At 36.2% G+C, this 17,285-nt stretch overlaps 1 protein-coding gene across 2 annotated transcripts in view; it reads left to right on the top strand.

Annotated features, from left to right (window-relative positions):
• The window catches only part of LOC135201089 (TWiK family of potassium channels protein 18-like), a 61,006-nt gene extending 54,442 nt beyond the window's left edge, over window positions 1–6,564 (top strand). Inside the window, exons 2-4 of one of the 2 annotated variants that reach the window (XR_010311449.1) lie at window positions 1–385; window positions 3,322–5,684; window positions 5,869–6,564. The exon at window positions 1–385 is cut by the window's left edge and continues 1,008 nt beyond it. Coding sequence is in view for 1 of the 2 variants with exons in the window: in XM_064229978.1 (XP_064086048.1) it covers window positions 1–385; window positions 3,322–4,043 (1,107 nt within the window). In the remaining variant the exon portion in view is untranslated. Of the gene's footprint in view, window positions 386–3,321 lie in introns of both variants that reach the window. The other variant, XM_064229978.1, reaches the window with a different exon arrangement.
• Window positions 6,565–17,285: the final 10,721 nt, after the last annotated feature.

Here is a 17,285-nt window from a genome sequence, read left to right as displayed (position 1 = left end):
AAGGAGAAAGTGAAGGACTGCTGTCGGTCCACCATCGCCTTCATCTTCAGCAACGTGGGCGTGTGTGGACTCCTGGTGGGCTACACCATCGCGGGGGCCTTCATCTTCAAGAAGATCGAAGGGCCCCACGAGACCACCAAGATGCTGAGCGTCGACCAGATCAGAAACAGGACCATCCAGCAGCTCTGGAACATCACGGTCGAGTACAACGTGCTCTACAAGTCGAACTGGACCAAGAGTGTCGAGAAGGTGGTCCTCAACTACACCAACGACATCATCGAGGCCGTCAATAGCGGCTGGGACGGGGCGGATGTGACCAACGGGCCTCTGAAGTGGTCCACCGAAGGAGGCTTCCTGTATTCTCTGACCGTCATCACGACCATAGGTGAGGAGCCATCTGGGATTTGCAGGAGGGTTCCTTGACCAGAAAGGGATTCTCTGTGATCTATTGTAGCTCTCATCTTTCTCTGTGATCTATTGTAGCTCTCTTCTTTCTCTGTGATCTATTGTAGCTCTCTTCTTTCTCTGTGATCTATTGTAGCTCTCATCTAACTATACTCTGTTTTTCTCCATCTGTCCATCCGCCTGTGGTGGTCGCACATGGCAACACTGCATACCATGCTTAAATAGTTACGTTATGTCTAAAAGTTTAGGTAAATAAAAGGATATCTGGGTGTACATTTCCAACTGAAAAGTGTTTTGATAATTTACTGTATACGAATTACACCGTTAATATTCGAAATAGGATATTATATAAAGCCCGGGACGCAATGTTGCCATGCGGAAACACCATAGGCAGATGGACAGATGGTAAAAAACAGAGTATAGTTAGGTGACGGGATTCACTGAAAGTCTTAGCAAAGGAGACTTCTCCCATTTTCTGTAACCCAACTCAGCAGCTAGGCAATATCAGTAAACTGAGAATCACTACAACTCTCACGAAGCAGTGAGAATCACAACTCTCACATTCACACGTGAGACCCAAACCTTTCAGTGTATGTAAAACATTTAATGATTAGTTACACTTACAGGGCCATCTCTTGCGTTGTGTGCTCTTCAAATAAGCGGGATGGGGTGGTTCATAGGTCACAACGCATGTGGGCTGGTCAACGTGAAAAGAGAAACCAAACTTAATTTATTTCGTTTAAACAACTTTATAATATCAAGTATATTCAAAAGAACCCCATGAAAATAACACAGAAAAAAGTACTTTGCAAAATCAAATATATTCACAAGAAACCCATGAAAATAACAAAAAATTCTTTAAAAAATGGAAAACTTTGGCAACTATTATACTATGTTAGAGGCCTATATTTTTGTTGTTAAGAAATTCACAATTTCGTGAAGAACAATCGGTATCATGAAAATCCACAATCATATATTAGAGTATATTACTATGCAAAACAAACATAGACTTTCGAACACCCGAGCAGTGTTCCTCATCATTGTTGATGTTAAAATGTAATATACTAAATTTAATATATGATCGTGGATGTTTATGACACATATATTTTTTTTTTTCATTTTGATGACATATTTTTTTAAACTACAATGTAAATAAATAACAAATATATTATCCTAATAAGGACTAACACAATATTCATCAAAGCAGTCAAGACAAATTCAGAAAAGTTGACAGAAAAAAATTAAATTAAAAAATCAAACACAAAAAAGAGCGAACTGGCAACTGTCACTCCATACACCCATCAAACGTAGAATTGCGAATGAGGATGAATCAGCATAAATTTTCCACTGCGATGGACAGAGAGAGAGAGAGAGAGAGAGAGAGAGAGAGAGAGACTAATGTTCTGCTTTTTAATTGAGTGAATAATTTGCCAAGCAATTAGTTGCGCAAATTCAGTGTGCAATAATGATTTTGCAACAGAATTTAAAGAATTTCAATCATCTGTATTTTTATGAAATTTATGTATTAACTTTATTTTTATTTGTACGAATGGACGTCATCTCAGAATCTCCCAGCTTTTTGTCAGTTTTTCTCCAGAAAAGTATTGGCCCACAGGGACCAGAGAGGTCACGAGTAACACGAGATTAAAAAAAAAACATAAAATAAAAAGTACTTTGTCGCAATACTAAAGAAAGTTGCAAAAGAAAATAAATCAATTTTTTTATTATAGGACGTACTGAGATGGGCTTAGTCCTTCATTCTCTCATTTGATTCCCAATGCTTAGCACTAACTGCTGGTCACCCATCCAAACGCTGTCCACGCTCCCCCAATTCTGAAGGAAACTATACTACGAATTGATTATTAGTGATCATCCATCCAAATACTAATCCTTTTCTCAGGAAAATTAAGAAGCCTTCTATCTGCCAGACTCCGGAATTCTCTCCCTTTTCTCTTGTTATATTTCATGCTTTTTGCTTACTCGGGAAGTAAACCAACGTTGGAGGGATGGGGGTAGGGAAGGTCTATGAAAGAGCCTAGATTTATTTATTTATTCAGACCTTAGTAGGCTCTTCCATAGACCTTCCCTACCCCCAACAACAGCAACAACAAAGTAATTTATAGGCTTACTCCCCGAGTTAGCGAAAATCTATCTAAATTAGTATAATTCAATGGTATAATTGATACAATTATGTTCCCTTTCTTACCTAATTTTCGCTACGAATCACTTTGCTTTATATATCAACACTCAAGTATTTATCTCTAATATCAAATTAAGTGAATGAATTGCCATTATTATCATTCTAATTAGAACTACTGCAGTCACCAAGACATTAACACCAAAATTCAATTACTAGATAATCTAGTAATTAAGGATAAAGCGTAATTAATTAAAGCAATTGATCATCTCTTCAGATATAACGAATTCTTTCACATTACCAAAGCTAGATTGTAATAAAAATTTTATTATTTCAATACATAAAAATATCTGGACGCCTAATTCAAAATTTTTTAGTGTTAGCAAAGTGTAACTAATTCAAGTAAATGATTTTTCCTCAGAAATAACTCATTATTTCTCTATACCAAAATTCAAGTATAATGAAAATTTAACCATTTCAATACATAAACCGTCTTTTTCTTCTACTTTCAATCTTATTAGTCCCACTGTATAGCAGGGTCGGCCGCATGAGTCAACTTTCTCCATCTATGTCTGTTCCCTGTATCTTCTTCCCCCAGTCCCACCTCACCCCTATCCCTCATCATCACAACCACCCATCAGTGATTGGCACCACCCCCTCACAAAAAATTTGTTTAATGAGTAAATAATTACATCTCCACATACAGTAGATTATCTTGCCTGTACTAACCAAGACTCAGATATGATTATCTTTCCACTGACCTCCCATTCTTCCTACAGGTTACGGCCACATCTCCCCGACGACAACCTTGGGCAAGATCACCACCATCCTGTACGCCATCTTCGGCCTTCCGGTGTTCCTTCTGTACATGGCCAACATGGGGGACATCCTGGCCAAGAGCCTCAAGTGGATCTACTCCAAGATCTGCGTCTGCGTCCGCCCCGCTCCCCCGACGCCCAAGTACGATACGTCTGTCGTCTGGCGGTCGGCAGAGACGACCCTGAGGGCCCCGGCCGGGCCTTCGGGCTACCTGGGGGATGAAGCTAACCACCGGGGCAGCGTCGGAGGCGGAGGCAGGGACGGAGATATGGAATACTCGCCCGAACTCAGCGACGAGATCTCGATGGACACGGAGTCCTGGCAGCGCTCCGAAAAGGCGGACGTCGCCTCGGTAAACATCCCAATTTCGGTGTCGTTAGTGATCATGGTGGCTCTCCTGTATGGAGGAACCAAGCTCTTCCAGGAGGACGAGGGCTGGGATGTCCTGACCTCCTTCTACTTCTGCTTCATCTCTCTGACGACCATAGGGTTCGGGGACTACGTCCCAGGGTCGGCCGTGGATGACGGAAGTCGCATGAGCTTCATCTACTGCTCGCTCTACCTCATGTTCGGCCTAGCGCTGCTCTCTATGTGCTTCAACCTCATGCAGGAGGAGGTGGTACACAAGATCACGGCGTGCCTGAAGGCCGTCCGCTTGTTCAAGCGGCCAGAGGCAACTTGACCCGAGATGACCTGGTCAATCTTTCTACTAAGTAGTGCCTTCTGTTTACATTCAGGATTCAACAGGTCATGGGGGAAATAACGACTTGACCCCAAATGGCCTGGCCATCCTCTCTAAGTAGTAGTGCCTTCTGGTCACATGTAAATTTCACCACAGATGACCTGGTCATACTCTCTAAGTACTACCTTCTAGTAACATTCATGATTGACCCAAGAAAACCTAGTCATTCTAGCTAAGCAGTGCCTTCTGTTTACATTCAAGATTGACCCAAGATGACCTGGTCATTCCAGCTAAGTAGTGCCTTCTGGTTACATTCACGATTGCCCTCAAATGACCTGGTTATTCTTTCTAAGTGGTGCCTTCTGGTCACATGTAAAGTTCACCCCAGGTGCCCTGGTCATTCTCTCTAAGTAGTGCCTTCCAACGGGTCAAGGGGAGGAAACGTAATGACCCTTCCCTTAATACATTTCGTTTTGCCTCAAATCTAAAACCCAACGACCAGGTGACTCAAAACGTTTCGCTCTGTTTTACAAAAGGTCAAACGTTCACTGTGCAATCGATCTATGATCCGCGTAATGCGATGATGTGATTCTGTTCCCCAAAATATTTCTCTCATGATACTTACTTCGAAAGTCAGGCAGACGCCTAAGTGGAGTGACCTGTTTTCAGATTGTTTGGTGCTTTTGGATTCAAAATTCGGAGGCCAGATGAAGCCTTAGTGATGCTCGGTCAATGGATGTGTATACCCTGACACTCTCGAAATGTATGGAGCATCAGTGAAGTATGTCGTTCAGTAATGTCGGAATGGCCAGGTAGGGCCTTTGACCATGTTTAGAGTTTCTGGATGAATTTATTAATAGAAAGTAATTCTATCTCTCTCTTTGGTCATTGTCAAATTGACTAAAAGATCACTCTAAAATTCAGATCAGCCTAGTCATTATAATACGGATGAGAAAAGGCCTTACCTGGCCACTCTTAGAACAGTGCTCCCGAATTCGAGAAAGTAAATAATACATGTATGAAAACTCATACAGAAAAGTATCCCCCACCCCCCTTCTTCAATCAAGAACATCGGATGAAAACACGACGTTAACTGACTTCCTTCACTGGAGTGCAATCATGAAAGAGGAAGGAAAGAAAAAGAGTGAAATGTGTTGCAGTATCATGTAACTTCACAAAAGGTTCTGTGTTTGAGAACCTGAAGCATTTCTTGTTGACTGTGCAAGCTCGCCCGAGCTTGCTATTCTCAGTAACTCGTTCCTGTTCATTTTCTCTTTTCTTTTTTTTTCGACCCTTTTGTTTTCTCTGTCGTTTTCAGAAATGATGTTTTGAAGCAGCTGAAGACTTGTTGTACGCGGTGTACATAAAAGGAATATCTTCATGAACGGTCTGTCTACGTCAGTGGTTATCCGATATTTTCTGCCATCTTGACGTCAAAGCGAATTGCATCAGTGGCAAAATGAAATTATGTTCGTCCTAGCAATGTCAAACAACCACCAAATTTATACGACCCAGGTCCTAGCAATGTCAAATAACCACCAGCTTCATCCTGTACAGGTCATTGCGACGTCATACAACCATGAACTTTATCCTGCCCAGGGCCTTGCAATGTCAAACCAGCACCAACTTTATCCTGCTCAGGTTCTTGCAATGTCAAATAACCATGAACTTAATCCTTTTCATGTCCTTAAAATGTCAAACAACCATGAACTTAATCCTTTCCAGGTCCTTAAAATGTCAAACAACCATGAACTTAATCCGGTCCAGGTCCTTAAAATGTCAAACCAGCAACAACTTTATCCAGCACTAACTTTATCCTGCTCAGGTTCTTGCAATGTCAAATAACCATGAACTTTATCCAGCCCAGTTCTGAAGAAGACAAGAAGAAGGAAGAGGGTGTAAGAGAGAGAGAGAAAAAAGTGTAAGCTGTAAAACATGTGATGCGCAACAATTATTATCAACCAATATGAGTTACCTGATGCCGTTTTGGACGACAAGATGCCCAGAAGGCGCCGGAAAACCTTGTCACGAGAGACAATGTGTTCACTGACAGATGGAACTAGATGGCTAATAATCATGACTGACGCGTCACGAGAAATTTAAAAATAAATCATTAAATAAATAAAAAAAAATACTGTTCCGTTTCTGTTAGATATGGGTTATCATGGTGGTTTTTACACAATTGTTAATTGATGATTCACTGTTATTTGAAAGTTAATTTAATCTTCTAATCTGCTTTGAAATTTTTCATTTCACTTGTCACCCCTTTTGTGATTTAGCTCCAAGTAGACAAACTGATTCAACAGTTAGATCAATAATTATCCTTTGATGCCCTTTTTTAAAAAGTAAGTCCTAATGGTAAGATTCGTAACCCATTTTAAAATATATCTATAGATCTCCCTGTAGCCCCACACCCCTGGAAATAAAATGACAAAAATATAAAAAAAATAAATATTTTGTAACAAAGCAGTTTATTTGTTTTAAAAAATAAGTGAAAAAAATTAAACATTGTCTTTACTGAGAGACTTGTTGTATATTCACATCCTGTTGTTAAATACCATTTTCTTGTTCAATTCCTATTTTTTTTCTCTTTTTGGACTTGCTGTAATCAAGACTTTTTTTAAATGATCAAAAAAACTTGTAAAGAAATCTTTTGCTTTTCATTGTTATTCATTCTTCATTATTATCCATTCTTTAATTCACGGGAGAAGAGGGAACCACTCCTCAAATTATACAGATAGTAAGATAAAATGTACACAACAGTGCTATGTATGTATGTATGTATGTATGTATGTACGTATGTATGTATGTGAATATTTATTAACCAATATTTCAAAGAAATAATAGCCATGGAGATCAGAATCAATCACAGTCACGTATAATTACTTATTAATTTTCCTGTGGTTTTTTTTCACTTAAGCTGAAATCACAAGTACTTCTTGATATTCTGAGTATATAAGCATTTATGTTCGCATATATAACTATACACAAGTAATGAGGATCCCTCATACATTTCTTATACATATTTCATATATTACCTCGTCGAGATCATGGAGATTTTATGCATTTAGTAGCTGATATCAAAATTCATTTTGGAAGATATACACACACACACACACACACACACACACACACACACACACACACACACACACACACATATATATATATATATATATATATATATATATATATATATATATATATATATATGTGTGTGTGTGTGTGTGTGTGCTTTTAGATAACGAGCCACACCGTTCTTTACAGGCCCAGGGTGTGCTACCTATTGCTCTACCTTTCACTCTACCCAGTAGCCCTTAGGAACCCAGGACCCAGGAGAGAGAGAGAGAGAGAGAGAGAGAGAGAGAGAGAGAGAGAGAGAGTTTCACAGAAGTACAAGGGAATACAATTCAGAGTTGTAAGTTAAGTCTCCAAGTGGTCATAAAATACAGAAAAAGGCCAGCCAATTGTTCCCTGTTATACTCTCTCTCTCTCTCTCTCTCTCTCTCTCTCTCTCTCTCTCTCTCTGTGCTGGGTACCTACCTCGATGCCATCTCTCTAAAGTTACAAATATTTTAGCATGCTTCTATTCTCTCTCTCTCTCTCTCTCTCTCTCTCTCTCTCTCTCTCTCTCTCTCTCTCGAAGTTGAATAATAACAGTAAAGATAAAGTTGGACATCCACAATTCTCGATGTTTACGATTAATAGGAACAATAACGCCAGAAGCAAACAACACAAGGAAGAGTTAGTTGTTGCTATTTTCTTCCACTGCGAAATACGAAGGAGAAGAAGGAGAAGGAGAAGAAGGAGAATAAAAAGAAGGAGAAGAAGAAGAAGAATAGGGAGAAGAAGAAGGAGAAGAAGAAGGAGAAGAGAAGAAGAAGAATAAAAAGAAGAAGAAGAAGAAGAAGATGAATTAGAAGAAGGAGAAGAAGAAGAAGAAGAAGGAGGAGAAGAAAAAGCAGAAGCAGGGGAAGAAGAAGAAGGAGAAGGAAAAGGAGAAGGAGAAGAAGAAGAAGGGAAATAAGAAGGAGAAGGATTGGAAGAAGAAGAAGGAGAAGGAAAAGGAGAAGAAGAAGAAGAAGAAGAAGAAGGAGAAGAATAAGTAGAAGAAGGAGAAGAAGAAGAAGAAGAAGAAGGAGAAGAATAAGTAGAAGAAGGAGAAGAAGAAGAAGGAGAAAGCGAAGGAGAAGAAGAAGAAGAAGAAGAAGGAGAAGAATAAGTAGAAGAAGGAGAAGAAGAAGACGAAGAAGGAGAAGAAGAAGAAGAAGAAGAAGAAGAAGAAGAAGAAGAAGAAGAAGAAGAAGTAGAAGAAGGAGAAGAAGAAGAAGAAGAAGAAGGAGAAGAAGAAGAAAAAGAAAGAAAAGAAGAAGAAGAAGAAGAAGAAGAAGCAGGAGAAAGAGAAGAAGGAGAAGGAGAAGTTCCATATCGGCAAAACAATCGGCAACGCAATTCATAATATTCAATAAGTACGAGAGAGAGAGAGAGAGAGAGAGAGAGAGCATATGAATGAAAGCAAAAGGAGAGATGATGGCACAACCTAGACCTTACCTTACAGACCTTACATTTTGTTCGGGTTGCCCCAGGTCCCTCAGTGTGAGGCACCTCTAATGTCTACCAGAGAGTTGCTAGTACATCTTCCGGTATATTTTGCATCTTCCAATCTTGGATGGTCTGGGATGCAGTTTAGATATTTGTCGAGCTTATTCTTAAACACATCTACGCTCACTCCTGATATATTCCTCAGATGAGCTGGCAACGCATTGAATAGACGCTGCATTATCGATGCTGGTGCATAGTGGATTAATGTCCTGTGTGCTTTCCTTATTTTTCCTGGTATAGTTTTGGGAACTATTAATCTACCTCTGCTTGTTCTTTCTGATATTTTTAGTTCCATGATGTTTTCTGCTATTCCTTCTATCTGTTTCCATGCCTGAATTATCATGTAGCGTTCTCTTCTCCTTTCTAGACTATATAATTTTAAGGATTGTAGTCTTTCCCAGTAGTCAAGGTCCTTAACTTCTTCTATTCTAGCTGTAAAGGACCTTTGTACACTCTCTATTTGTGCAATATCCTTTTGATAGTGTGGGTACCATATCATATTGCAATATTCAAGTGGACTACGAACATATGTTTTATAAAGCATAATCATGTGTTCAGCTTTTCTTGTTTTGAAGTGCCGTAACAACATTCCCATTTTTGCTTTACATTTTGCCAATAGAATTGCTATTTGATCATTGCATAACATGTTCCTATTCATCATCACACCAAGGTCTTTAACTGCTTCCTTATTTGTGATTGTCTCATTATTAGGTCCACTATATGCATATAGCTTTCCTTCTCTGTCTCCATAATTTATTGATTCAAATTTATCAGAGTTAAATACCATCCTATTTACCTCTGCCCAATCATATACTTTGTTAAGGTCTCTTTGTAGCGCGTTCCTATCTTCATCACAAGTAATTTCTCTACTTATTCTTGTGTCATCGGCGAAACTTCCTCACTACCGAATCCTTAACATTACTGTCTATGTCTTCAATCATAATAACAAACAGTATTGCAGCTAACACCGTACCTTATGGCACACCGGATATTACCTTGGCTTCATCCGATTTCTCATCGTTTGCAATAACTATCTGTTTTCTGTTGTGTAAAAATTCTTTTAACCATCTTCCTACTTTATCCACTGTATTGTGTTTTCTAATTTTCTTCGCTAATATATTATGGTCTACCTTGTCAAAAGCTTTTGCAAAGTCTAGATAAACCACATCTGTTTCATTTCCGCTTTTCATATTTTTGAATATGTTCTCACGGTGGACTAACAGCTGGGTTTGTGTACTTTTTCCGGGTACGAAACCATGTTGTCCTATATTAAACAAATTATTTTTTATTAAATGTTTCATAATATTTTTCTTCATTACCCTTTCATACACTTTCATAATATGTGATGTTAGACTCACAGGCCTATAATTACTTGCCTCTAGTCTTGATCCACTTTTGAAAGTAGGGGTAATATATGCTAATTTGTGCTCATCATAAATCTTGCCTGTATCTACACTTTGTCTTAATAATATTGCAAGTGGCTTTGCGATAGAATGAACTACTTTCTTTAACAAAATAGAAGGAACTCCATCAGGCCCTGCTGCAGCTCCATTTTTAATTTTATTAATAGCCTGCACAATATCAGCTTCATTTATATCTATGTCAGCTAAATATTCACTATTTTCGTCCCTTACTTCTATATCATTATCTTCATAATCTATTCTAAGGGCGAATTCTCTCTTATATCGTTCTGCCAATATGTTGCAAATTTCCTTTTTTTCATTCGTTAATCTCCCTTCAATTCTTAGAGGGCCAATTTCTATTCTTCTTTTATTCATCTTTTTCGCGTATGAGTATAATAGTTTGGGGTTTTGCTTAATATTTATTAGGGTTTTTTCTTCCAAGTCCCGTTTTTCATTTTCTTTTGATTGTATAATCTTTTGTTCTGCATTTTCTATCTTACTTTTTAGTTCTATAACTTTCCATGCATTTTTTTCTTTTGCAAGACCTTTTTTCCACTTTCTGATTTTCTGGAACAAGATCCTTCTGTCTCTTGGTATGCATGACTGATGTTTACTTTTCTTCTTCAGTATATATTTATCCACTATTTTCTCTAATATTTTATATAATATCTCCGTATTTACCCTTATATCATCACTTACAAAAATGTTATCCCAATCTTTGTTCAATTCTTCATTTATTTCTGACCATTTTATATTTTTACTGTAGAAGTTGTATTTTCCATATCCTTCCCACTTTTCCATTTCTTGCTTATCTCTGTTTTCACTTGCTTTGGAATGGACTGTTAATTCTATGACATTATGGTCTGAAATACTCGCATTATAAACTATTATTTCTTTAACATAATTCATCTCGTTCACAAATACTAGGTCTAAAGTATTTTCCTTTCTTGTTGGCTGGTGATTTATTTGTTGAATGTTGTATTCTAGTAGCATATCTAATAGCTTTTCGAATTGCCTCTTATCTTCTGCACTACTATTACTCTCTTTTTTATATGTATAAGTACAACCACATTCTCCTATTCGTTCTTTCCAGTCTACGAAAGGAAAGTTGAAGTCTCCGGATAGGAGAATAGTCCAGTCCTTGTGATTTCTACATATATCATCCAATTTTTCTTTTATTAAGTCAAACTCTTTAGTATTAGGAGGTCTATATATTACTATGTTAATTAATTTTTCAGATTCAAATTCTACCGCTATTAGTTTACATTCTGAGTTACTATACTTCTCATATATTTTTCCTTGTTTTTTGTCTTTCCCATATATTGCGGTTTCCCCTTGATTCCTATTTTTTCTATCTGATCTATAAGTTTGGAACCCTTTTATTTGATCATCATTCCCAGTCTCTTGGGAATACCAGGTTTCACTTATATTCATTATATCTATTTTCTTTTCAATTTGGGTTAGTTCTTCTAAGTACTCTATTTTTCTTTTTGAGTTACTCGTAACTAAACCCTGCGCATTCATCACTATGATGGTTTGCGTGTTTTCTCCTTCATTTAATTTGGTAAGAATAGGATTTTCCCTATGTCTCTTTCCTGTTCTGGTATGTTGTTCTTTTTTTCATTTCCAGAAATTCTGACATTAAAAAATCCAACTTTTCCATGATATTTGATCTTCCTTCATCATAATTATTCATTTTGTGTCTGAATCTGCAATTTTCTCCGTATCTGCAATATCCTCTTGCATGATAAATACAGTTATTATCTCTTGAGTAGAATCTTGGAGCTGAAGCTTTGATATTTTTTGCTGACATCTCTGCATATCTCGTTGATGGCTTGCTTTTTTTCTTTTACCTGATATTCTTTATTCCTCTCTTTATGAGAGAGAGAGAGAGAGAGAGAGAGAGAGAGAGAGAGAGAGAGAGAAGCTTCGAAGGTATTGACAGTTCACTGTTGGTTGCAAAGAACCCTACTATAAGTAGAACCTCCTACTCCTTTTTTGCACATTTGAGGCAAGAGCCCGTGTAGGACTGAGGGAAGGTTGTTAGGTGGTCTGGTGTGGACCACCAGATTCTTAAGTTATGGATAGTTAATTATTATTATTATTATTATTATCAATAAGACGAAATCCAACTGCAAAAACTTAACCACAGAGATGGACATCTAATAGTTTGCAATTTATTGATTTATCTCAAGGTTAAGTTAACTAACAAAAATCAAGAAGAGATAAAACAGCTTTGATGTGATATAGGAGAGGAAGGTTGAGATATACGTGTTCAAATAATTTGCCTTCAACAACAAAAACAAGTAAAAAGTGTCTTCGTCGCAATGGAGTCTTCTGTACAAGTCGTGCAACGTTGCCAGACGCACGAGTATAGATAACTTTAACCTTAAATAGAATAAAAACTACTGAGGCTAGAGGGCTGCAATTTGGTATGTCTGATGCTTGGAGGGTGGATGATCGACTTACCAATTTGCGGAATTCTCGTCTGCTATGCGGAATAAAAAGTCTACTGGGCGGCAGCTATCCAAGTTTGTATGCCGATGCGGATTACGCATCTGCATTTTCGGCAGCAATTTCTTCATGGCGCACTCATGGTAATTTATCATGTACAAAGAGCAATATTTTTTCTTACTTTTAAACAACTTCTCATTCAAATACAATATTATATAAAAGGCTCTTATCAGAATATGACGGTGATATGATTAATGATACATCAATCTGTAAATATTATAAAAATAAAATTTCCCTATTACGATTTAATGAGTTATACTGATACATAAATGCTGTTATGCTCATTACAAACTTATCTGAAATAAATATCTGGGACAATAGTAAAGGAAAAATAATGCTCTCATATGTATATATATGTATATTTATTTTAGTATATAGGTAGATGTAATGTATGTATGTAGTAGTATATATACAGTGTATGTATATAATATATGTAAATATAATGTATATATGTATATATAGATATATATATGTATGAATGTATATATATATATATATATATATATATATATATATATATATATATGCATGCATAAATACAAATATGTATGTATATATAGTATACATCAGGATTTATATATATATATAATATATATATATGTATATGTATATGTACATACATGTATATAATACTATATTGTATATGATATTATATATATATAGTTCTATTGTATATTATATCTAGATATATAAATACACATATCACATGTCAAACATGATTCAACACATTACATCTATATATGGTATATATACATATATGTATTATATATTATATATGTATATGTGTAATATTTAATATGTATAGTATATATAATATATAATACACATACATGCAAACATATACATATACATATATATGTATATATACATATATGTATATATATATATATGTATATGTGTAGATTTATATGTATAATGTATATATGTATGTATATATACATGTATATATGTGTATATATCACATATATATGCGTGTATATATATATATATATGTTTATATGTATATATATATATATGCATGTATGTGTGTATATATGTATATAAAGTTTATATATGCATGTATGTGTATATATATATATATATATATATATATATATATATATATATATATATATATATATATTAGTAATGTACTTTAAGTATAACGAAATTGATATAAATCGTTCAAATCCCTATGTGCGAAGTTCATGCTTATCATATCCTACGAAAGGTGCAGTAAACAAGTGATCAATTACCTCCACAATCTCCTATGGGCATACAGTTTTTATCGCTAGTAGGTAGTACGCTTAACAAGGATTTTCAGTGCCAGAATTCTCGCTTTTAATTAATTTGCTATGTACAAAGGTAATGTCCAGAGTTTAAAAAATATATCTTTGGCGCTCACTTTTCATAGACAATGAAACTTCTAATATTATATATACTTGCATCTCTGCAAAACTCGTAAAGATCAAGTGGCAACCATAATTATGCGGACTAAGTATTCTATCTTCCCAGATCGCCAATCCATTATCATGCGTATGAGTTCATTGTTTTATCCCGTTCGATACTTTATTGTGACCATATACATCAGATGGCCTATAAATAAAGAAAACATGAGTGGCCGTAAATCGCGTGATTATATAACGACTTTTTTTCCCCAGGAAACTGCTATTTTCCAAAGAAGAAACTGAAGTTGAAATTTGTGAAACTCAGGACGACAATGAATTAGTGGATTCATATGATTCACATGATTACATATTAAAAGTCTTTTTTTCCTGAAGATTACTCATCTTCACACGAAGCTGATGATGAAAAAAAACAGTGAAAATGAGCAAGACAATAGTGTTATAATATGTGACACACAGCCTCAAAATGTTAATAATGATGACGAGGAACAGTGCATAATTATATGGTCAAATAGTGACGAACATATCGATTCAGATATGACACATATCAATGACAGACTCGGATGAAACATTGTTCACAATTAGAAAATTAAATAATTTAGTTTACCGAGTAAGGTGAGAATTTCGTTTTCTTTGTTTTCGTATAGAAGGCCAAGAGTAAACAAGCATCGCTTGAAAAGCGTAACGAAGCGCTTGCGGAAACTTGCGGAAACTTTATGCGGATCGGCAACACTGTTTGCGACCCTCTAGCCTCAGCAGTTCTTAAGATCTGAGGGCAGACAGACAAACAAACCGCCCCCAGAAGGTAACAAGGTAAAGGTTATTGTTGACATATCCAAAATTCAATTGTGTCTTTCAGGAACATTCATTCTTATTTGTTTTCCAATACTACAAGATATTGCGTCACCTTTCCTAATATGAGAAGTTCGTCAACACAGATTCTATTCTGGAACTGGATAAATATATACATTTATATATATGAACATATATATAATATATATATATATATATATTATATATATATATATATATATATATATATATATATATATATCTTCAGCAATGATAAGCCTTATATCAACATTATTCAGAAGAACTTATAGTGACTGAGGTAATCTGCGTGAACTTATACTTCTACATCTTTCCCTGAAGGAACTGATTAGGGAACATAAGAATTTCTTACATTTCTATTTATTGATTAATTTGTCGCTTTGTCTGTTTTCATAATAACAGATCTCTTCTTTCTGTATTTCCTTTTACCTTCTGTTACTTCTTTCCAAAGAACACCGCAATATTCTTTGGAAGTTTCTTGAATTTCGAGTCAGTGGCCTCTTGGTGGGCTGTTCCATATGATTAGGGTTCTTCATCTTCTGAATAATAATAATAATAATAATAATAATAATAATAATAATAATAATAATAATAATAATAATAATAATAATAATAATGACTCGTCCAATTTACCTCTACTTCTATCAGTCCCAAAGCATATTTACAAATTCTCGTTGTGATTTACATGTAAATGAGATCGGTAGAAGCAGAACTGGCATTCAATAACGTGGGAGCTTTGTACTTTCCTCTGTGTTTCCTGAAAATTCAAATGGCCCGTTTTGCAAGAAGAAAGCTCGCTCGACATCATCATCTAGTATAAGTATATATGTTTTATATATATATATATATATATATATATATATATATATACGTATATATACATCTTATATATATAATATATTTATATATCTATAGATATATATATATATACTATATATATATATATATATATATAGATATAGAGAGAGAGAGAGAGAGAGAGAGAGAGAGAGAGAGGAGAGAGAGAGAGATATGCAAATAAAATATGTCCCATAAAATAAGATTTCGAACTGTCCCAAAAATAAACAAATGAATGAGATCATATCGAAGGGTCGTTGAGATAAGCATTCTCCCCGACCTCACCCCCCACCCCCCCCCGCCCACCTCCCAACCTCACCCCCAAGGGACACTAGGTCATGAAGTCGGGTACGATAAGAGTCGACACGAATCGCTCTCTGGAGAACAGTTACTCAAAATAAGTTTTATTGTTGAGTAGTCAGTCAGTTAGACGAACTGAAAGTTACTCACACACTCGCTGAGTCAACCGCTCAGCCAACCAGTCAGTCAGTCAGTCAGTCAGCCAGACAGCCAGTCAGTAGGCTAACTAATCAGTAAGGCAGTCAACAGGTAAACTAATCAGCTAGCCAGTCAGTAGGCTAACTAATCAGTAAGGCAGTCAACAGGTAAACTAATCAGCTAACCAGTCAGTAGGCTAACTAATCAGTCAGTCAGTCAACATACAACTCAAGTCAGTCAGTTTGTCCACAGACACCAGAACACAAATACACACAAAACATAATAGAAAACAGATCAGTTTTTCTTTCTGCCTTTTCTCAATTCTGTTTTTTATCCTCCCTTTAATTCTGTTCTTTTTTTTCTCTCTCTCCCTCCCTCAATTCTGTTTTCTTCTGTCTCCTAATTCTGTTTTTTTTTTCTGTCTCCTCCTCAATTCTGACCTTTCTCCCTCAATTCTGGTTATTGTTCTCTCTCTCTCTCTCTCTCTCTCTCTCTCTCTCTCATCTCCCCTCAAATTCAGGTAATTGTTCTCGGCCTCTCTCTCTCTTCTCTCTCTCTCCCTCATTCTGGTTATTGTTCTCCTCTGCTCTCTCTCTCTTCTCTCTCTCTTTCTCTTCTCTCTTCCCTCAATTCCCTGGTTAATTGTTCTCTCTCTCATCCTCCTCGCCTCTCTCTCTCTCGTCTCTCCTCTCTCTCTCTCTCTCCCTCAATTTCCTGGTTATTGTTCTCTCTTCTCTCTCTCTCTCATCTTCTCTCCTCTCATCTCCTCTCTCTCTCTCAATTCTGGTTATTGTTCTCTCTCTCTCTCTCTCTCTCTTCCTCAATTCTGGTTTTTTTTTCTCACCAAATTATGACTATTTTCTGTTAATCTCTTAATTCTGACATTTTTTCTGTTTCTCCCCAAATTCTGGCTTTTTTTTTCAAATCTTGTTTTTTTTCTATTTCTCCCTCAATTCTGGTTTTTCCTCAATTTTGGTTTTTACTGTTTCTTCCTCAATTCTGCCTTTTTCTGTTTCTCACTCAATTTTGGTTTTTTCCTCAATTCCGGCATTTATTTTCAATTCTGGTTTTTTCTCTCTCTTTCCCTCAGTTCTGGCTTTTATTATGTTTCTCCCTCAATTCTGGGTTTTTCTGTTTCCCCCTCAATTCTGGTTTTTTGTCTATTTCTTCCTCAATTTTGGTTTTTACCTCAATTCTGGCATTTACCTTCAATTCTGGCTTTTTTCTGTTTC

This window comes from Macrobrachium nipponense, chromosome 27 (assembly GCF_015104395.2).
Source record: "Macrobrachium nipponense isolate FS-2020 chromosome 27, ASM1510439v2, whole genome shotgun sequence".
In the NCBI taxonomy this organism is placed as follows: domain Eukaryota; kingdom Metazoa; phylum Arthropoda; class Malacostraca; order Decapoda; family Palaemonidae; genus Macrobrachium; species Macrobrachium nipponense.
The sequence above is the reverse complement of the archived record's forward strand: the minus strand, read 5'-3'. Positions and strand labels throughout refer to the sequence as shown.